Source organism: Furipterus horrens, unplaced genomic scaffold (genome assembly GCF_987537825.1).
Source record: "Furipterus horrens unplaced genomic scaffold, mFurHor1.1.pri manual_scaffold_11, whole genome shotgun sequence".
In the NCBI taxonomy this organism is placed as follows: Eukaryota; Metazoa; Chordata; class Mammalia; order Chiroptera; family Furipteridae; genus Furipterus; species Furipterus horrens.
In genome coordinates this window covers 68,914,466-68,938,304 of record NW_028327181.1, presented here as the reverse complement: position 1 = coordinate 68,938,304, position 23,839 = coordinate 68,914,466, and the positions used below count along the sequence as shown (strand labels likewise).

Here is a 23,839-nt window from a genome sequence, read left to right as displayed (position 1 = left end):
AACATCAGACTACTGCAAACTGAACTTTCTACGAAATAGTTGCTATTTCTCAGAAGGGTCAAAGTCATGAAAAGCAAATTAAAAAAGAAAAAGAAAAAACTAAGTGACCCAGACTGCGGCAGACTAAGGAGACTTAACTAAAAGCAACATGTGATCCTGCATCAGATACTAGACCAAAGGACATCACCGGCAACTTTATAAAAGGTGAGATTACAGTAATGTTAATCTCCTGATTTTGATAACCGTACTATAATTACTTAAGAAACATTTGTTTTTAGGAAGTATAGTGAGGAGTGCACTCACCTAATCTGAAGTGTCTCACAAAAAAATTACATAGTGAGAGAGAAAAAAGAGAAACAACGAAGCAAAACATGCACATTTGTGGAAAGAATCTGGGCAGTTTGTTAAATAGGGGAATGCTTAATATTTTTGCAACTTTTCTTAAATATGAAACACTTGCAAAATTAAAAGTTAAACAAAAATCAACTCATTTTGGAACTATGAGAGAAAACTAATTCAAGATTTTCCTTCAAGACCCTTCATTTATAATGATTATCCAGAAAAATGCTAAATATCCCCACTTTTAGCCCTAGTTAATATGTTTCTAATAAGCGTCACTCAGCTGCTTTATAACAGGAATTAATGTGTGGCACTCACATAGTTTCTTCATCAATGTCATTTTCCTCAGTGTTACTTGTTGCTGTGGAACTGGCAGAGGAGCTGCTGCCATCGAGGTGATTTACTTCATCTTCACCAACAAGATCCAGATCCAGATCCCCGTCTGAAAGCTCATGCTAGAACAAGGCAAAGAAACAAGATTTTAATCCCCACAAATAAAATAGTTTAATATGGACCAAGCACCAAACAAAAATGCAATCATCAGGATTCCCTGCTCCTCTGCCAAGGCAGCTGAGCCTGTAGAGAGAATCTGACAACCACATGACTTGGTATTACTAATAATTTACTGCTGCCAATTTCAGCTTGGCCCTCAGTGTGACTGGAAATGCTTCACGTACTCCATGTCAGCTTCCAGTAAGACTCTATACAAGTTACATTTCAAATTATCATTCCTCAAAACCTACCTAACGTCTATAATCTGCAAGGTCATTGTCACTAATCTGCACAAAAAAACATAGTATTAAACATAAATCCCCCCAACTTTCAGCTGTCCTACCTGTAAACTCCCTCTTACCCTTCCTTTACTTCATCCTATCAAAAGGTTAACCTGAGTGCTCCTTTACAGCCCCTAATAATCTCTTTAAATACTTTGTTTTGTCAATACCTTAAACTTATCTTCGGTCTCTCGCCCTGATGGCGCCTTCATTTTAATGTACACCTCAAGTCTCAAAACGCTTGTCTCTGCATCTTTGCCTTACCTTAAGCAAAAACAACCACTTCTTGAATTTTCAGTCTGGTTGTTGCTCAGCTGGGACAAAACCTGGCTATCTCCCAAATCCTACATCACTTTACCTACATACACAGTGAAAAGGTATTTACTAGTTTCAGTGAATGGAAATAAAACACATTAACATTTCCAGAAAGGTGTACACTAATAATAAAAATAAATGAACAAGATTTTCCGCACACTGATCCCCTGCATCATATTATCAAACGCAAAATATATCTAAAACTGGCCTAATTTTTACATGATAATCTTCATTCTGAATCTTCTCCTCATTTTCTTTCTCTTTGGCCTCTCTTAGAGAAGCTGAAGTAGGACCATCCTGGAGAAGGACATCAGCACAGGACGCAGACTTCTTAGATCGTGTCTCGGGAATGTCATCATTTTGGGGGCTAAGATGATTAGCTGGTGGTGACAAATCTCTTGATTTCTGAGTTCGAGATAACTCAATAGTGAGTCTCTTTTAAGACAAAAGCAGCACAAATAAACATGAGTCATAAGAGTGTTTCTGTGGTACAGCAAAAAATATATTTTTTAAAGACTATTTTTAGAGAGATGGGAAGAGAGGGAGAGAAACATCAATGTGTGGTTGCCTCTCGCACGCGCCCAACTGGGGACCTGGCCTGCAACCCAGGCATGTGCCCTGACTGGGAATCGAACTGGCGACCCTTTGGTTTGCAGGCAGGCACTCAATCCACTGAGCCACACCAGCCAGGGCAAAAAGAATATTTTAAGTAAAACAATATATTCATATGTTCTTAAGATCATTTCTTATACCATTTCTCACAACCTGCTGCCTTTTGTTTACGGGGAATCTATGACAATGAAAAACTGCCCAACTTATTCTCATCCTTCTCCTATCCAGCCCCAGCTACACATACAATTAGTAAACTCCATATAAATAGAGGCAGTTTTAAATAGCACATTTAACAGGAACATCCCTGAAAGTATGTGTCTACTCATACTTTCCTCCATCATCTATTAGCCACTCTTGGCACTTCAAATCTTCTGCCCCACCTCATTTTTCATTGGCAGAAAGGAACCTTCCTAACATAATTTAGTTTTAACATTGCAAAATGAAAACTAATTAACCAATCTTCCCCACTGTTCAATTCAATAGTGGTGAGGATTCAAGATGCGGAAACTTTCCGTTTTTCTATAACTTTGAATCCTCTAAATTCAAGACAGCATGGGGAAGAGGATATAGTCGTCCCTCTCTATATTGCGGTTCATTTATCGCGGCCTCACTGTATTGCGGTATTTTTAAAAATATCATATTTAATTATTTATTGTGGATTTTTCGCTATGTCGCGGGATTTTGCGGTACTGTATACGTATGTTGTTAAAGTTACGTAGGTTTAAGAGTGAAGAATATGTTTAAGAACATAAGTAGTGTTTACAAAAGTGTGGAAAAGGTTAATAAGGGAGTGGGAAAGGTTAATAAGGGACTGGGAACAGTTTATAAGTGTGTGGGAAGGGTTTATAAAGCCTTAAAATATATATATATAAACACTAAAATAAATGTAAGGTTCCTACTTCGCGGATTTTCACCTGTCGTGGGGGGGTCTAGAACGTAGTGCCCGCGATATGTGAGGGAATACTGTACAGAAGTGACTGAGAGAAACACAAGGAGATAATGCAATGCGGCAGCACTGTAATACAATTTTAAGCAACAATGCACATGTTTGTATCTGCAATGCCCAATTCAAGCATTTAAAAATGTGGCCACTGCAACTAAGGAACTGAAATTTTTTTGCTTTAGTTAAGTTTACATAGCCATATGTGACTAGTGACTACTGAACAGTAAAGAATTAGAGGTTCAAAGATGAAGATGGCAAGGATGAAGAACAAGATAACTGGATTTTTCTACAAAATTACAAACAGCAGTAAATATTCAAAATCTAATTACAAAGCTAAACAGGCCAAGACAATGAAACACTAAATCACCAAAATACGTATTTGCTGCTTACCTCTTTAAGATTATTTATTTGTTGGATATAGCTAGTTTGTGCAGCCTCCAATTGAGTAATATACCAATGCTGGTCCCGGCATTTTTGAAAGAAAGTTGGTGAACGAACCTGAAACCTTAAAAGAACAGATGCATGTGAAAAATAATCCAAACAGTAAATTTATCATCAACCAAGCCTTGAATCTATAACTATAAATTCTAAAATTTTACATTGTAAGGTCAAAGTTAAAGCTGAACTCAGAGCTCCTCATATTTGCCATTTATACATGTAGTTCATAAATCATAATCAAATTAGGTTCTGAAGTCATCTTTAAGTCAGCTATCTAAACTTAAACTGTAGTTTTCTAAAGAATTAACATTACCCATCATGGTTAACTTACTAAAGCCTATTTATTATAACAACCAGGCTGAAAGCCAATGCTGATCTCGAGTAGAGAAGAACAGGACCATACTACGCAGGAAGGAGGAAGCTAACGCTCCCTTTTCCCTTTTCTTAACTAGGCCAGACCCTAGCAAAACAGGCAGTTTGTTTTCAGCCCTACTCTTTTCCCTTCCTTCTTGCATCTCACATTCCCATATTTCCTGCTCCTCAGGAAAAAGATCTATTAAAAGGTCAACGACCCAGAACTGCTTTACAAATCTAGTGTTCTCAAACACCTATATTCCCAACCCCTCCAGACAGCAGCTTAAAAATTAAAACTCCATATATCACAATATGGTATATTTTAGCTATAGTTAAGGGGGGGAAAAGTATCTATATTAAAGTCTGTTAATGGATAAATGAAAGGATTTTAATGTATTCAGAGTTATCAGTAGTTTTTAAAAAACTAATTAAAGCAAAAGCAAAAAACAAACAAAAAAAACTACTTTGTTACACAGCCCAACATGACTTCATTGACAGTGAAAAAAATTATAGTAACATATAAAGAGGTTTCTAAAGAGTCATAAAAAGCAAGACTAATTTGGAAGTCTCTAAATCCTAGTGCCAGTCTTACCAACCTTACGTAAACTACCATTCCACTTTCTTCCTAGTGTTAAGAATCTATCGACCATCTAGTAGTTATCTGTAGCAGGTATCCACTTTTTCATAAGGATACTCATGCATCAGAGGGTAGAAGTGATTTACTCAACCACCATTCTGAGTAGATACTGTCCAGACAGTATGTACTGATAGGACATTAGTCGTCGTCGTCGGCAGCCGTCCGTCTCGAGAGACGATGGTGTAGCTTCTTATGAGTCTATCTGCACCGCCGAGAACGGCTGTGCAGTCCAACTCGGGAGTGACACCGTATCTGTCTCCTCCCGTGTTGAATCGACATCTTGCGATGACGCTGGAGTGTTCTCTCCAGTGAAGCTGAAGCTACAGAGCCTGGGAAGGGTGATATGGAGGGTCTGCTGTTGCCCATGCAGCAGACCCCCCCTCTCTTCGCAGCTGAAGGATCCAAGGGAAAGACGGAGTCAATACAGCTTGGCTTCAGGTGCGCCGCAGGAGTTGCCGGTGTTGACTACAACGTCAAACCGCCTTAGGGACTCCGGCTCCGGATTTTCTGTCGGGGTTTACTCCCTTAGCCTTTCCCCTGAAGAGGTATGCCGCAAGGCAGCGGAGGTTTTTTGGAGTCAGAGTTTTCCTTCTCTGATGTGCCCTGACTGGAAGATCGAACCAGCGACATTTAGCTCGCAGGCCGACGCTCAATCCACTGAGCCAAACCAGCCAGGGTGATAGGACATTAGTAAGACTTTCTAAAGAGTAGTATCTTTGAATGACTAATCAAGCCATGGTCAACAATGCACATTTTTAGTATTTGTGCCATTAAAACAAAAGCAAGCACAAGATAAAATTCTTTAACTTTCTTTTTTAATAAAACAGATATATTTTTACATACAGTTATAGAAAAGCCTTAAGCAACTTTCTAATGTGTACATATAAAACTCCATCCGAATCTTGAATTGAGGTTTAAATTTTGAACAATCTACAGTAAATAAATATTATGAGTAATAAGGTCATTAAAAGCTTCCCCTTCATGATCCCGCAGCAATTTATTTATACTATGACAGCACTATCTTATAGAATAATAAATTATTTTTATCTGCCATTTCATCTTGAGTTTCCTGAGGACAAAAATCATGTCCTCCTCTCTCTTAGAATTAGCTCAATGCCAGGCACAGACTCAGTAAATGTTGCTAAATAAGTGATAATTAAACATGACTAAGTCTATAAGAAAAAGCTGTTATAAACAGTGATGGCTTAAATAAAAATGAGAGGTAGGATAAATTGTATTAAAAGAAAAGTCACACAGATTGCCACCAGAAAGATTCCACATTAGTAACACTCCAATATAGAGGATTAAGAGTATAAAAATAGCTCTTTTGTAGGTTGGTAAGACTGATGTTTGAATAATTTTTAAATCTTTTCTATAAATGGTAAAATAATAACAAATTATTTATTTTGGTGAATAATGTTTTTAAAATACAGAAAATTAAAAGGTTATAAAATAGAACTAAACCAATCCCCCAAAGATGACAAAAACATGAATGTTTTTCTACATTAAAAATGCAATAATCTCTTTTTTGACTTCTTTATTCTCCCAGAGAAGGTATGAAGAACACAGAATAGTAACAGTTGATATAATATCAACTCATTTAGCTCAAGAACAAAGAGCTCAGAATGAGTAAAATGTAAGAGTACATCAAATTACTTCCAAGGAAAAAAGCCTTTAAAACTGTTTTGATGAAAACTTGAACTGTTAAAAACACTCTGAAACCTCTCAGTTCAAAACACATTTGAGTCTATTTTTTATAATCCTCACCCTGAGGACATTTTTTCATTGCTTTTAGAGAGGGGAAGGGAGAGAGGAAGAAAAAGGGAGAAACAATGATGTCAGAGAGAGGAAACACTGACTGGTTGCCTCCCATACACACCCAGACTGGGGATCGAACCTGCAATCTAGGTACGTGCCCTGACCGGGAACTGAATCTGCAACCCTTTGGTTACGGGACAATGCTCCAACCAACTGAACCACATCAGCCAGGGCTGAATCTATTTTTTACATATTCAAGCCCTCATTTTCATCATCAAATTAAAACATCTTGTAACCAAAACTTCTGACTTGTAAAGATTATCCCAACAATGGGGTTTTTGTGGTTTGATAGTTTACAGTAGTCCCTCGCTATATCACGGTTCACTTATCACGGCCTCACTGTATCGTGGGATTTTTAAAAATACTATAATTATTTTTCACGGATTTTTCACTGTATTGCAGGATTTTGCGGTACTGTATACATATGTTGTTAAAGTTACATAGGTTTAAGAGTGTAGAATAAATGTAAGGTTCCTACTTTGCGGGGGGATGGGGGGGTCTGGAACGTAATACCCACAATAAGTGAGGGAATACTCCATTCTGTTTTTTCTTGAAAATAACACCCCAACTACTATCACTTTGTATTCATCAGGTTTTATCTCTACTTCCTTACTTTTAATTTGCTATTATCTAGAAGGATCTGAAAATCATTCTTGAAATGAGCCTTGTAAAACCAGTCACCCAAATATGAACAATAACAAATGAAAAAAATAAACGTGATTTTTCACTGTTCTTTGATTTGCACATAATGGGGTTGCAAGAAGTTCAACAGATAAATTGGAACTTATTGTACTTATTAGAAGTAGTTTCCTTTTTATGGAATTACTAACTAGATGTCAAACACATTTCTGACTAACTTATTCACTGGCTGCACAGGACTCCTGAAATGAAATGGTTCAGAACATGGTACAGTTAGGGTTAGTATGCATTTCAATATTCACCTTTGTTAAATGTATAAACTTTAAAATAAACTTCTGGTGACATTATTTCCTCCTGACAAAAGCCACAGCATCAAATCTTTCCTACCTTAAAATGACGGTATCATTTTGTCGATTTAAGTATCCTTCATTTGCAAGTAAGTCCAAACGGAAAAATCTATTATAGCCCCAGCATTCTCCAACTTCAAAGTCAGATGCAAACTCTCGAATGATGTTTTTCGTAGGATCACTACAGGACTGATGAACCATTTCTACACGATATTCATATCTCAAATTGAAGAAGACAGTATGAATATAGTTGGTAAACCAGAATGAAAGCCAGATTCATTAAGTAATTACCTGAGAAGAAACTTATCAATATATACAATTACATTTCTTTCATTAGAATTGTATTATTTATAAAGACAACAGTATTGTGAATGGCTGGCACCAGGTCCTTCCTTCCTCTCAATGTTCATCAATATAGCAGGTATAAAACATCACCTCGATAAATAAAAAATTTTGCATAAAATAGTACTTTCAAAGTTACTTTGTTTTGTTTTAGCAAAGGTATATATTATTTCATATAGCCATTTTCTATGTTTCCTCACATGTAAAAATTCTACCATGTTATTTTAAAATAAATGAATTTTTAAGCCCTGGCTGGTATGGCTCAGTGGATTGAGTATCAGCCTGCAAAATGAAAGGTCGCTGGTTCAATTTCTGGTCAGGACACATGCCTGGCTGTCAGCCAGGTACCCAGTTGGGGGTGTGCAAGAGGCAGCCCGTGGACATTTTCTTCCTCCCTCTCCTCTCTCTAGAAATAAATAAATAAAACTTGAGTTTTAAAGTGAGCTACCATTAAAAAATAAAATTAAGTAAATAAATTTTGAAATATTCTACTTAATTTTTCCAATTCAGGTTATAATAAATTAACTGTGTATTCAGAAATTCCAGCAATACCCCTCCCCACTTAGTTCATGTCCATGGGTCCTGCATATAAGTTCTTTGGCTTCACCATTTCCTACAGTATTCTTAACATCCCCCTATTTCATTCCTACCAATCATGCTTCTTAATCCCCACACCATTTCCCCCGTTCTTCCCCTTCCTCCTCCCAGCTGATAACACTGCAAATGATATCCATAACTATGCTTCTGTTCCTGTTCTGGTTGCTTAGTTGGTTTTTGTTTTTTAGATTCAGTTGTTGATAGTTGTGAGTTTGTTGTCATTTTAATGTTTACAGTTTTGATCTTCTTTTTCTTAACTAAGTCCTTTTCATATAATAATGGCTTGGTGATGATGAATTCTTTAGCTTTACCTTATCTGGGAAGCACTTTATCTGCCCTTCCATTCTAAATGATAATTTTCCTAGATAGAGTATTCTAGGTTATAGGTCCTTGCTTTTCATCACTTCGAATACTTCTTGACAGTCCCTTCTTGCCTGCAAAGTTTCTTTTGAGAAATACTCTTATGGGAACTCCTCTGTAGGCAACTCTCTGCTTTTCTCTTGCTGCTTTTAAGATTCTCTCTTTATCTTTGGCATTTTAATTATGATGTGTCTTTGGGTCCAACTTGTTTGGGACTCTGACTTGTATGTCTATTTCCTCAACCAAATTAGGGAAGATTTCATTATTTTTTCAAATAAGTTTTCAATTTCTTGCTCTTCCTTTTCTCCGTCTAGCATCCCTATGATTCAGATGTTGGCACGTTTGGAGATGTCCCAGAGGCTTCTTAGTCTATCCTTGTTTTTTTTTTATTCTTTTTTCTTCTTGCTGTTCTGATTGAATGCTTTTTTCTTCTGTATGTTCCAAATTGGTGATTTGATTGTCGGCTTCATCCTCTATACCCTCTCAGTTGCTGGGCTGGGGTTTGTGTACTTTCTAAGACCATGTGGGCCTTTTAATCAGCAAAAACCTGGCAGTTTCTTTTGCTGCCCCAATCCCTACAGGTTTTTACAGCCAGAGGTAATGGGGGTTTATCTTCCCGGTGCTGGAACCCTGGGCTGTGATGTCTGGCCTGGAGCTGGTATAACTCGATCCCAGAGTATCCCTCCCCATTTTTATCCACCACACGTGAACATGGGACCATCGGTTCTGCCGCTGCTGCTTGCCCAAGCCACACGCCTCTCTGCCCTGTTTCCACGACTCTGCCCCTCCTACCCATTTGGATGAATGTGGCTTCTTTACATCCTTGGTTGTTGGACTTCCATACAGCTCAATTTTCTGACAGTTCTGGTTGTTATGTGTTTTTGAGATATGGTTGTAATTCTGTCTATAGTTGTGCGAGGAGGTGATCTGTGTCTACCTATGCCTTGAACTTAACCGGAGTCTGTGTTTTTAATTTTATTTTTCAATTACAATCTGTATTCAATATTATTTTGTATTAGTTTCAGGTATACAGAGAGATGGAGGTGAATTTTTAAAAGAAAAACACAACAGCTCACCCTGGTATTTATAATAGCAAAGGCAAAAGAAAAGTTACAGCTCTTTACATACAAATACCACGTTAAGTATTGTCAAATGATTTTTATATTAGTATCTCTCACTGTACTGATGACAATAAAACTAAACAATATAAAAGTGTGATATTTTATTTGTCTAGATTTTATGGAAACCATAAGGCCAGCCAGGTAGTACAAAGGGTACCACTATAAGTCCAGATATAAACCCAAATACTGATGCAGAATTGATTCTGACAACAGTGCCAAGGTCTAAAAAAAAAAAAAAAAAAAAGACGTCTCTGTAACAAATGGTGCTAAGAAAATTGGAGACCCACAGTCAAGATAATGAAGTTGGGAGCCTACCTAACTCCATATACAAAAATTAGCTTAAAATGAATCAACAATATATTAAGGGTTAAAACAATAACTCTCAGAGGGAAACATGGGGGTAAATCTTTATGAATTCTAATTTGGCAATGGATTTGTAGATTTTACTCCAAAAGTATAAACAATAGAAGAAAAAACAGATAACTTGAACACCATTAAAATTTTAAAATTTCTGTGCATCAAAGGACATTATCAAAAAGCGAAAAGACAATCTACAGAATGGTAGAAACTATTGTCAAATCATTCAACTGTTAAGAATTTAGCATACAAAATATATAAAGAACTCTCGTAACAATTTACCAACAAAAAAACAAGCAACCCAATTCAAAAATGGGAACTTAAAAAAGTTTTATAACACAGGTCACTTAACACATGAAAAGAAGTTCAACTTCATTTAGCATTAAGGAAATGTACATCAACCCAGCCATTTGGCTGAACTAAATGGCTGGGTTGGGGAAGAATGGGGTGGTCTGTGGGCTTCACTTTAAAACGGGTTTCTCTTCTCTATCCTAATGGCTTGGACAGAAAAGGCCCAGAGGTCTGAGAGGGGGAAAAACCTAAACTATTTACCTCAGCCCAAACTAAGTATAATGGCAAAAGGGTTTTGGACAGGCGAAATGTGCCTAGCACACCTTCTTACAAAGAAGCTTTTTTTTTTTTTTTTTCCCTAATATGGAACATTGAAAAATTAATCCCTGCCTTTTGTCATCTAGTAGTTATGGATTCAATGATGTCTTTTAACCCTTTTCGCCAAATCTGTTGCCCCCAGAACACAACAAGGACACCAGCCTGTTAAACCAAGCACGCCGTTGACCGGAGACAGCCAACTGACCTGGAGTCTGCACAATCCTTCCCCATGTGGGAAGGCCACCCTCCCCTCCACACCCCCACTCTTATTAGGGTTTTCTGGACCCAAGGGTAGGTAGGACGACGACCATGTCCAGCTTGAAGCAGCTAGAGGAGCTTGAGACCTTCGCCCATTGTCCTTTACAAGATTACAAAGGGTCCTAATATTTGAGAGGGGGGGGATAGTTAATTTTTACGAACCAGGGGTATGGACTTGGGGGGGATTGCTGGGGGAGGGGGGTGCTGGGTGGAGGGGAACAAGGGGGAGAAAATTGGAACTGTTGTAACAATATAATCAATAAAAAACATTAAAAAAAAAAAAAGAAATGTACATCAAAACCACAATGAGATACTTCATACTCACTAGGATGGCTAAAAAATACAATTATAGAAGAAACATGATTAAGTGTTAGTGAGGATGTGGAGAAATAAGAATTCTTGTAAATTGCTAGTAGGAATACAGAACGGTAGCAGCTTACACTGGAGGACAGTTTGGCAGCTCTGCAAAATGTTAAAACACAGAACTACCATAGAACCCAGCAATTCCACAATTAGGTATATATTTTTTTTTCCATGAAATTATATGTCCATATAGAAAATTGTACACCAAAATTTATAGCAGAATTATTGATAATAGCCAAAAGGTGAAAACAAACCAAATGTCCATCAACAGACAGTTAAACAAATAGAAGTATACATATACACTGGGATATTATTCAGTCATATAAAGGTAAAGTTCTGACACATGCTTCAACATGGGTGAACCTCGAAAACAGTATGCTAAGCCAAGCACAAAAGGTCCAATATTACATGAACTTTTACATGAAATGCCCAGACTAGGCAAATACACAGAAAGAAAGCAAAGCGTATATAGTAGTACTTGTCTAGGAATGGGGGAAGGCAGAAGTGGGCAGGGTTTACTGAATGGGTAATAGGGTGTTCTGGGGTGAGGAAAACATTCTGAAACTAGAGAGAGGTAGTATTGTACAACAGTATAAATACAATCAATTCCACTGAATTGCCGATTTTTAAATAGTTAATTATATATAATGTAAATTTCACCTAAAATATAAACTTCTTACTATTTTAAAAACGAGTAGTGGCCCTGGTTGTGTAGCTCGGTTGGTTAGTGTCATCCCGATACACCAAGGATGTGGATTCAATTCCCGGTGAAGGCACATACAAGAATCAACCACTGAATGCATAAACAAGTGGAACAACATATCAATCTCTGTCTCTCCTCATCACCTGTCTGAAAGCAATGAAAAAATGTTCTCAGGTGAGGAAAAAAATTTTAAAATAAAATGAAAATGAGTAACGAAAAACTCAAACTCATAGAGAAATGATCAAAGATACTCTGGGAGAAAAATACAGATAGTCAAATACATCCAGTATCAAGACAAGTAGAAGTTTAAAATCAATATAAACATTTTTTAAAAATCAGTTCTTTTGTATGAAAACGCATATAAGGTCTGAAAAAAGACCATTCTTTTATCTGTATTAGTTCCTTAAAATCATGACAAATATAGAGCTATATTTCTAACAAAGATGGCAATACAAGTTAAAATATTTACATAGTATCTCAACCCCAACCATAGATAAAACTAAAACCTTAAACCTGAACATTCCAATTTAAATTCTTTCCTTCTATCAAACTGAAAGCCTGAATAAATTTAACAACTGTTAACTTAAAATTTTAGTCTCAGTAAAATTACTCCCCCAGAAAAATTCTATTCTTTCAACAAGTCAAAGAAATTTCCTTCTCTAAAACAAGTCATTCAGCATAAACTGTAGAGTCAATTCCAAGACATCACTCAAGTGCAGATTTCCTCTGAAAGCCCACACACACATATGCTAAAACACACCTATTATGTAGAGAAATGTAAGCCTAATTAAAATTACGAAAGTACTTCTGCAGGGTCCCAGGGAGAGTAAAATCTAGGTAATGATACAATAATATTTTATTCCGTATCTTGACAGTTAAACTACCTCTGTTAAACTCTTAATTCCACAACTGAATGACATTTCAGTATTTAATGAAAAATTATCAAAACTCTTCTCTAGAATTACAGAAACATTAAGCGAATTAACAAATGATATGTTTTCAGAACAGAACAGTCTTACTAAGGTATTTATATAATATCGAACAAACACACAAACTAATCTTTTTCAACCTTAATATCCTGAATGTTAGTATTTCATTATCACTGATGTCATTGCTGTTTGTGAGACAATATAAACTTTTAAGTTCCTGAAGTGTGTACATAGTCAATAAAACCACCAAGATGAAACCAGTACCAAGGACAACAGAAACGTCACAAAACCTGCCTATCAGTTAGGAGAGAAAGAAGAATCATTCAATGGCAAAAAATAGAGGTAAATCAGAATGCTATTATCACTGGACTGCTTATAGGAATTCTGCCCAACATCAATCACTTTCCAATCGCAAGAACCAACTTTCAGAAAATCAGAGCTTGGTGGTTAAGGACAAAAAATATAGACTGAAAAACAATCTGTGTTAAACAGAATGATGTTTAACAATGCTAAACTTGAGCGGATAACTTAACTGAGACATTGTAGTCCCACCTGTGAAATGGGAGTGATACAGAAACAACAGCTCACAAGGTGGTAACAAAGCTAAAGTTATGTAAAGCAGCGATTTTCAACCAGGTGCCGCAAAATGTTTTACAACATGCAATACCTGACTATTTAGTCAAGAGGCACTGACCTCTTTTCCTTTAGACTGTCAAATCAAAAATGACAGCAGCCAACACAACAGCCATCCAATGTTAATAAATCAACACTAGACCAATTTTTGGTCACACTGGCAAATACATGTTTTGGTGTGTCACAGACTTTTAGTAATTAGTTTGTGTGTGCCATGAGATGAAAAAGATTGAAAATTGCTGATGTAAAGCATAGAGCATGGTACAACGTACATATTCAGCTGTTATAATAACAATACCATTAAGTCCACTGTTTCAAATCGCACAGGAGAATAGGAGCAGGGCTCTAACTAAATGCACCTGCAACTCAAAAGAAAGAATCCTTTCCATATTACTAGCATTTTTAGTTTGACTCACCAATAGTGACAAGAATATTCTGTGTTATGGTTATTCTACGCCAGATGTTGCTGAAATGTAGGCTGTGCACCACTGGGGGTAAGTCCTTACAATCCTCTCAGGAATTTAAAAAGTCAAAACCATTTTCATAATACTAAGATGTGATTTGCCTTTTATATTCTGTTGACATTTGCATTAATGGTGCAAAAGCAATGGTTAAAATGTACCCATAGTCATTATATTCTTCATTGCCACACACTCATAGATGGGAAAAAATGGCCAATGTCTCAAGAATGTCTTTAAAAGAGTAAAAAATGATAAATGTTACTAAACTTCAGTTCTTGGTGTCACAAAATGGAAAGTACACATAAAGTACTTACACTAAATAGTGGTGTGCAGTGCTTGTCTTGGGGAAATCACTTTGTTTCAGAGTTACAAGCTCACTAGTCATTTTTTTTGTGAAACATAAAATTGAAAGAACTGACAAACAATTGCTATTCAACTGTAGATACCTGAGAGACATTTCTGGGCCAAAACAACTATGGAGAAGAACTGTCAATATTTGTGGTCAATGAAAAAACATAAGCTTTTTAAAAATCATAATTCTCGAAAATTTATAGGTGCCACATGAGCTTAAAAGCTTTCCAGTACTTCAGGCTTTCCGGATGTTATCAATGAATGTGATTACTTGATATTGCAAATGAAATGTGTCAACTGCATATTTAGTAAACGATTAGTTTCCAAATGATCAATGCATGATTAAAAGAGCATGCAAGAATAAAAGATCCAATACAAGACAAAACAATGGAGTTTTTATCGTTTGTTTTTTGAGTGAACAGCTTTAACAAATTATAACTGAATAGAGCTAAACATATTTGAAGTGTACAACTTGGTAAATTTTGACATGTATACAGGGTAGGGCAAAAGAGGTTTACAGTTCATCATAAGGAAAATAATACACTAATTAATAAGAAATAGTAATACAAGAATAAACTCTTGTGTTCTGCATACTCCTGACTGTAAACCTACTTTTGCCCCACCCCATATATTCAAGAAACCATCACCATTAGCACAATTAAGATACTAAACATATCATGTCCCAAAGTTGCCTCTGCCCTGGTGACTAGGTGGCTCAGTTGGTTGGAGCATCATCCTGTACACCAGAAGGCTGTGGATTCAATCCCTGGTCAGGGCACATACCTATGTTGCAGGTTTGGTACCCAGTTGGAGAGATACAGGAGGCAATCAATTAATGTTTCTTTAATATCAATGTTCCCCTCTCTCTCCCCCTTCCTCTCTCTCTAAAATAAACAAACATATCCTCAGGTGAGAATTTTTTTAAATCAGTTATTATGGTTGTGGGTTTATTTCTGGATTCTCTAGTATATTCCATTGATCAATTTCTCTATCCTTCTGATACACTGTGTTGTCTTATGCTAATATGGTAGCTTTATAATAATTCTTACGATCATGTGGTTTTAACCCTCTAATTTTGTTGGTGTTTTGATTTCAATAATTTTCTATTGCTTTTGTTTTCATTTCATTGTATTCTGCTTTGATCTTTATTTTTCCTTTCTTCTGCTTACTTTAACTTGTTCTGTTTTTTCTAGTTTAATAGGGAAGAGGTTGAGATTATTAATTTGTAACCCTTTTGCTATGAATTTCCCCCTACTGCTTTAGCAGCATACAAAAGTCTCGTATGTCGAGTTTTCATTTTTATTCAGTTCAAAATATGTTTTAAAAGTCCCTTATGAGTTTCTCCCTCTTTGATCCAGAGATTTACAAATATTTCAGATATATAAATCTGTTATTACTATCTAAATTAAGTCCATTATGGTAAGAGAACTTACTTTGAATGAGTTAAAACATTTTGAATTATTGAGGCATGTTTCAGGTCCCAGAATATGGTCTACCTTGATAAATATTCTTTACCAATATAAGAATAATTTTTATTCTGCTATTGTCACAATAGATTGAACATTATATATATGTCAGTCAGGTCAGGTTGATTATTAGTGTTGTTCAACTGTACCATATCCTTGATGATTCTATTCCTATTTGTTATCCAATTGAAAAAATTAGTTTCTATTTCTTCTTGTACATTATTAGCTTTTGCTTTACGTAAAGATCTATTATCAGGAACATAAACATAAAAGTTTAGAATAGTTATACATTCTCTTTGTTAATTAATACTTTTATGACATATACTTCTTTATCTCTGATAATATTCTTTGCTTTGAAATCTACTTTGATATAAAAAGAGTGATTCCAACTTGCTTTTGTCTAGTACTAGTATATCTTTATATTTATAATGCATTTCTTGTGGACAGTATGTACTTGAGTTTTGTTTTAACCAATCTAACAATCTTTCTCTTTTAACTAGGGTGTTCAGACTGTTTACATTATATATCTTGGTATTTGTCTCATCTGTACTTTATTATCTGTTACACCTTTTCTACCTTAAGATTAAGTCCGCATTGTATCTCCTTTGTTGCTTTATATGCCATTGTCATTTTAGCAGTGGCTTTATAGTTTATAGCTGTGGTAGGCTGAATAATGCCACCCACCAACCCAGCCCCCAAGATATCCACATCTTACTCCCTGAAAACTGTGAATGTTACCTTTTACGGCAAAGAAGGGGAGTATATAGCTGTGATTCAACTGAGGATCTTGAGCTGAAGGGACTATACCAAATTGCCTATGTGGACCCTAAATGTAATTACAAGTGTCCTTGTAAGAGGAAAACAGAGGAAGACTTGACAGAGCTGGAAAAAGACGAGGCAATGTGGCCTAAGGCAAAGATAGGAATGATGTGATCACAAGCCAAGGAATGCTGGCAGCCGCCAGAAGCTAACAGAGACAAGGGACGGATTCTCCTCCCGTAGTGCCTCTGGAGCATTATAACCACAGCTCTGCTAAAACCCTGACTTTGGCTTAGCAAATAGTTTTATAAATTTTTTGTCTCCAGAAGAAAATAATTTTAAGCCACCAACTCTGTGGCAATTTGTTATAGCAAGCAAAGACAAAGGAAACCAAATACAATAGTATATAACTTATCACTGTCTAGCTTTGTTATTATACCCCTTCACATACAGTATCAGAATCTCACAAAATTGTTTCCATGCTGTACCTTTTTGGCCTTTATACTTTTGTCATATATTTTACTTCTACATGCTATAAACCATAAAATACAATGTCAATATTTTTTCATACTTATCACTTAAAAGTTATTTTAACAGAAAAAAACTTTTATTTACCCAATTTCCATTTCTGCTGGTCTTCTTTCCTTTGTTTAGATTCAGATGTCCAACTAGTGCTACTTTCCTTCTAGTAAAGCATGTACTTTAACATTTCTTATAGTCCAGGTCTGAAATGTCTTTATTTCACCTTTATGTTTTAAAAGATATTTTTTCTGGGTACAAAATTCTAGGTTATGGTTTTCCTTTCAGCCCTTTTAAAATGTCCCTTTATTATCATTTCACTGGTATTGTTTCCACTGAAAAACCTTGATTTCATCTTTATCTTTGTGCCTTTATGAATATCTTTCTTTTCACTGCCAGTTTATGATTTTGTTTATCACTGGTTTTGAGCAATTTGATTATAATGAGCTTTGATGTTCTCTTCATGTTTCATATGCTATTGCAGTTGAGAGCTCCCAGAATCCTTGAGTTTAAATTTTTACCAAGTTTGGAAAGTTTTCCCCGTTTTTAATTTTTTTCTTCAGATTCTCTCCTTTAAGGACTTCAGTCATCTGTAAATCAAGTTGCTTCCAGTTGTTCTACTGTTTTGGAATTTGTCTTTCTATATTTCATCTTAGACAGTTTCTATTGCTATGCCTTCAAGTGTATTAATCTTTTCTTTTGCAATATCTATTCTGAGAGTCATGCCATCCAGTGTATTTTTCATTTCAAATAGTTCACTTTTAAGTTCAATTTGAGTCTTTTATATCTTCGATACCTCTACTTAACTTATGAACAAATGGAATCGTTTTAACTGTCTTAAATGTCCTTGCCTCCTATTTCTCACATGAAAATTCAGTTGTCTTTAAGGCATACATTCAGAGATTTCCAAAAAAGGCAAACTACAGGCTTTCTCATCAAATATTATTTCACTCTAGAAAAAGTTATATTCATGAAAATGTTCTTCATGTTATATATAATATTACATTTTAAGTGAATTAATACAATTTTTAGAAACCTTGTTTTAATTTCTAATTCAGATAATATCAACAGACACACTGTACATAAATAAAAAGTCCTCGAAGAGATCCAAGATGGCGGAGGAGTAAGTGGAAGCTACACTAACCTCCTCCCAGGACCAATCTGGAATTACAACTTAATTATGGAGAAATCATCTGTAATAACCAACTGAACACTAGCAGGAGAGAAGTCTTATAACCACAGAGAGACAGAAAAGGCCACTTCATCACAACGTGTCCGGTAGGAAGTGTGGAGACGCGAGAGGGCTGGCTGGGCTCCCACAGGTGGCAGCTGAAGGGACAGAGAAACAGCTCAGCAGCCGGGGGTTCCCCCTGAGAAGGGCAGGATCTAAACCCCCAGCTGGGCTTCCCAGCCTACAGCAACAGAGTGGAAAGTAAGATAGTATCCAGCTGTGAAAAGCAAAAAGCCACAGGGTTTTTAGCTGGGTGGAAACAGCTGGAGACAAAGAGCTCTTAAACAGATCACGTAAGAAAATATATTGGCATCCATTTACCCTGGGCTCAAGCAGAGGGAGGGCAGAGAGGACTAGAGATGCTTGGGGAAAATCTGGGGCGGTGGCTTTGAGGAGAGAACTGAGGGAGTAGCCAACCGGGTCCCAGTAATGACTCAACCCCCATACTGCAAGCAGACTGTTCCCCCCAAGTGGCATCATCCTGAGGGGAAGCAAAAGCCCTGCCCACAGGAATTAATCTGCCTACCCTCGATGCTTGAGGCTGATGGCTGATCCCAGATTGAACAGATTAACAACTAAAGGAAACAGACAAAGGCAGTAGATTCCTGGTAGTCTCCAACAAGTTGCCTACACCCGGACTGGTACACGATCTGATGCCATCAGGGGCAGATCCAGGAAGGGCAGATCAATCTAAGAAGCAGCAACAAACAAAAAGTCACAAAATTGGGAAGACAGAGAAATGACCCCCCATCAAAAGGAAAGGAGGAATCCCCAGAAATAGTGCTAAATGAAACAGAGGAAAGCAAACTATGAGGCATGGAATTCAAACCATGGATTATAGGGAAGCTCAATGAGCTCAGCAAACTCAAAGAAAACTATAAAGAACTCCACGGAAACTACAAGGAACTCCAGGGAAACTACAGGGAACTTACTGAGAATTACACCAGCATGAAAAAGGACATAGAAGCCATCAAAGAGCCAGGAGGAAATGAAGAATACGATTTCTGAATTGAAGAACACAGTGGAAGGAATTAAAAGCAGGCTACAGGAAGCACAATATCAGATCAGCGAGCTGGAGGACAATGTAGAAAAAGATTCCAGACAGTGCAACAAAACGAAAAAAAGACTGGAAAAGAATGAAGAGGTTTTAAGAGAGCTGCAGGACAACATAAAATGTAATAATATCCGTAACATAGGAATGCCAGAAGGAGAAGAAGAGGAGAAAGGGATAGAAAACCTGTTTGAAAAAGTAATGGCAGAAAACTTCCCTAACTTGATGAGAGAAAGTCACGCAAGTCAGGAAGCACAGAGGGTACAATGAAGATGAATCCCAACAGGCCCACTCCAACACACATCATAATTAAAATGGCAACATGGAAAGATAAAGAGAGAATTCTAAAAGCAGCAAGAGAGAAACAGCTAATAACATACAAGGGAGCTCCGATAAGGCTGTCATCAGATTTCTCAACAGAAACACTACAAGCCAGAAGGGAATGGCAAAAAATATTCCAAGCAATGAAAAACAAAGGCCTACAACCAAGAATACTCTACCCAGCAAGGTTCTCATTCAAAATGGAAGGTGAAATAAGGAGTTTCCCAGACAAAAGAAAGCTAAAAGAATACATCTCCACCAAACCAGCATTGCAAGAGATGCTAAAGGGTCTGCTTTAAGAAGATAAACAAAGAGAGACAGAGAGGAACACAAGTACAGAGGGGAAAAATGACAATGAATAAGCACCTATCAACAATAACAAAAGAACTTATGCACCCGTATGTTCATAGCAGCACTATTTACAACAGCCAAGTGCTGGAAACAGCCTAAGTGCCCATCAGTAAATGGATGGATCAAAACACTGTGGTACATTTACACAATGGAGTACTGTGTAGCAGAAAGAAAGAAGGAACTCATACCATTTGCGACAACATGGATGGAACTAGAGAGAATTATGCCTAGCAAAATAAGCCAGGCAGTGAAAGACAAATACCATATGACATCACCCAATACAGGAAACTAATGAACAACACAAACAAATGAGCAAAACTGAGCCAGAGGCATATAAACAAGGAGCAGACTAACAATAACAAGGGGGGAGGGAGGAGGGACAAGGGTAAGAAGGGGAAGGGTCTAGTCAGAGAACATGTATAAATGACCCATGGACATGGACAATGGTGTGGGGACTGACTGTGGGAGAAGGGGTGGGCTGGGTTGCGGGGAGCAATGGGGAAAAAAGTGGGACAACTGTAATAGAAAAATAAAAATTTTTAGTGGAAATAAAAATGAAAGCAAAATAAATTAATAAATGAGCCAACAAATCCCCCCACCCGAAAAGAAAACAACAAAAACTTCACATGTAGGAACGTAAACAAAAGAAAATGTAAACTATGGAAATGCAATTTTAGTGAATATTAGAAGGACAAGGATTTTCCTTCACACTCTATTTTTCTCCCTACCTGATCCCTCCAGAATTTGGCATTCTGAAGAAGTAAGGAATGACATGAGGTTCTTTGCATAAAACTAATAAGACCAGTTGTTAATAGAAGTTTTGTTGACCAAGACTTTGACTGGAATGTCATACCTAAAGGAGGCAAGTCTGGACTCTGGTTGTTACAAAAAGCCCTGAGGAACTGGGATTGACTTTCAAAGGTAATAAAAGCCCACAAGAAAAAAGGCCTGGTACCTTGTTTGGATGTGCGGTCCATGGCAATCTCTCCAGGGAAGGAACGAAGGTTGCCTTCCTGAAAGATGGCTAGAAGAGACCTTAAGGCACAATGGAAAACCTGAAGGACTTGGAAGAGACAGGTGTTTACAGACACAGCTGAATGGCAGGTATGTGGCTCAGCTTCTGTGCCCTGAAGGGCAAACTAAAGGTCACCCTAAAGGTTCCCTGTGTAAGTTCCAGCAAAGCAGACTTAAAGATCATATGTGATCATTTGCTGCTCTTGTGTTTATGCAAACGAACAGGATAAATTAAAACTGGACTTAATGCAGCCCCTTTAATGACAAGGAGGTTTATCTGAAGGAGAAAAATCGCGATTCAAGGAAAAGCACAATGCTCAGTGGTAAGACTATAAACTAGTGCAGCTAACTGCCTTTAAAGTTTATTTTCATTTAAAGTATGTTTTCATTTGAAAGTTGAACTAGGCCTGCAACATCATCAAACATGCTTAATTTACAGGCAAGAAGAATGTCAAATGCCTTGCAACTGGATGTCTTCCCAATAAGAGTCTCACAGGACTAGAGACTGGTTTGTGGGTTATGTTGCGTAAATTAACACGTGCATTCTTTTTTCATAGGCATAAGCCTATGATCTCATTACCTGAGTGATTGCACGTATAGGCCTCACTTAATCCTGTCTTCATCACCGCCTCCTGAGACTCAACGGTTTGGCTGAGCTAAGTGGCTGGGTTGGTGAAGCATGGGGTGGTCTATGGGCTTCACTTTCAAACTGGTTTCTATTTTCTATCCTAACGGCTTGGACAGAAAGGGCCCAGAGGTCTGGGGGGTTTGGGGGGGACCTAAAATATTCCCCTCAGCTCAAACTAAGTATAGTGGGCAAAAGGGCTTTGGACAGGTGTGACGTGCCCTGCACACTTTCCTCCAAAGAAGCCTTTTTTTTTCCTAATGTGGGACATTGGAAAATTAACCCCTGCCTTTTGTCATCTAGTGGTTATGGTTTTAATGATGCCTTTTAACCCTGTTGCCAAATCTGTTGCCCCAGAATACAGCAAGGATGCCAGTTTGTTAAACTGAGCATGCCACTGCCTAGGGACAGCTAACTAACCTGGACTCTGCAAGATCCTTCCCCATGTGGGAAGGCCACCCTCCCCTCCACATCCCCACTCTTTTATTAGGGATTTCTGGAACCAAGGGTAGGTAGGACAACGACCATGCCCAGCTTGAAGCAGCTAGAGGAGCATGAGACCTTCACCCATTGTCCTTTATAAGATTATAAAGGGTCTTAAGTCTGTGAAGGGGGAATTGTTACAGAGCAGGGGTCTCCCCCAATTAATTAATTTAAAAATTAATTTATTAATTTTTAAAACAAAAAGATAATTCATCAAAAAAAAAGAGAAAAGAAAAGATAAAGTTCTCGCTTAATTTTGATTGACTGATTTATTCTCATTATCTGTTATTTTCTCCTGCCTCTGTGAATGCCAATTAATCTTTGATTGAACAGCGTGACCAGGGATGGAACCAGCAACCTAGGCATGTGCCCTGACCAGGAACTGAACCTGCAGCCTTTTGGTTTACAGTACAACACTCCAACCAACTGAGCCACACCAGCCAGGGTCCAATAAATTTTAAGAGTATAAAGAATCCTGAGGCCATACAAGTTGAGTACTGCCAGTCTATGCCATCATACTATTCCCAGGACACCATACCACTGTATACTTTCACAAAAATAATACAGTAATTAACAGGATAGTTAAAACATAAGAGGAATATATAAACACACACTAAAATTGGTTATGTAACTGTATGTCTTACTTGGAGGTTTCAGGCAAGCCAGCTGAGAGTTCCAGAAACACAGATAAGTAGTAACCACGAACAACTCCATTTCCATCCTTAAAATAAAAAAAAGTTACAGACATACACACTCCAGATCAATTTAAATTAAGCACACTTAAACATTCTAATATTTGAATTGGAAAATACTTCTCAGCTTATGATAAAAAGGCCAAAAGATTTGAGCCTGTCAACAATTCAAAACTTTTACACATTAAGAAAAAAATCATACGAAAATATCAATGACTATGATAAAAGTGAAGAGTTTTAACATGCACAGAACTCTTAAAAATCAACCAAGAAAAGTGAAAACTCCAAAGAAAAATATAAAGAAAACATTCTATTTCACTAAAAATAAAACAAAAAATATTTAATACCAATTAAGAGTAAAATAGAAAAATTAATACTTGATGTTGAAATAAATATTATTTCTGCGTTTCATGTTAGGATTAAAATCATGTAAGATTCTGCCTAGAGATTGAGAAGTTGTTGAAATTTCCATCCAGTACAGGATTTTGCAAAGATAATTATTCTACTCTTATTTCTCCAATACTTTGCTCACATGACTACTTTTTTAAAGGATTACACACTTCTACCCAGTTTTTGCCGAAGTATAGTCTTTGGCCTAAAACAAACAAAAAAATAAATAAACCTTATTAAATGTACAACATAAAGATCGAACTGTAATGTAAACTGGAACTTGGGGTGACAATGTGTCAATGTAAATTCATCCACGGCAACAAACGTACCCACCACATACCCTGATGCAGGATATGCTGACAGTGGGAAGGCTGTGTATGTGTGGGGTCAAGTGGTGTATGGAACGCTCTGTATTTTCCACTCAATTTTGCTGTTAACCTGAAAATGCTCTTAAAAATAAAGTGTATTAAATAATTTTTAAAATAAATATAGATTACCCCTCCCCAGAAACATCCATGTACATTTACCTCTGTATTTCCTAGCTCTCTTCACTAAGGAGGCCTACAAACAGTGACCAACCTGATAGAAATGAGCATACCTAACGCCCAGCTAGGTCTTGAAATACAATTTCCCCACTG

General features: G+C 37.0%; 1 protein-coding gene across 3 annotated transcripts in view; it reads right to left on the bottom strand.

Annotated features, from left to right (window-relative positions):
- Window positions 1-23,839, bottom strand: part of TRIM37 (tripartite motif containing 37) — a 92,858-nt gene that overhangs the window by 35,307 nt on the left and 33,712 nt on the right. For 2 of the 3 annotated variants that reach the window (XM_090292589.1, XM_090292590.1), the window contains exons 12-16: window positions 22,764-22,840; window positions 7,256-7,435; window positions 3,373-3,487; window positions 1,647-1,862; window positions 658-794 (exon numbers count right to left, since the gene is read on the bottom strand). In XM_090292589.1, coding sequence (XP_090148715.1) covers window positions 658-794; window positions 1,647-1,862; window positions 3,373-3,487; window positions 7,256-7,435; window positions 22,764-22,840 — 725 coding nt within the window. The remainder of the gene's footprint in view (window positions 1-657; window positions 795-1,646; window positions 1,863-3,372; window positions 3,488-7,255; window positions 7,436-22,763; window positions 22,841-23,839) is intronic. The other variant, XM_090292591.1, reaches the window with a different exon arrangement.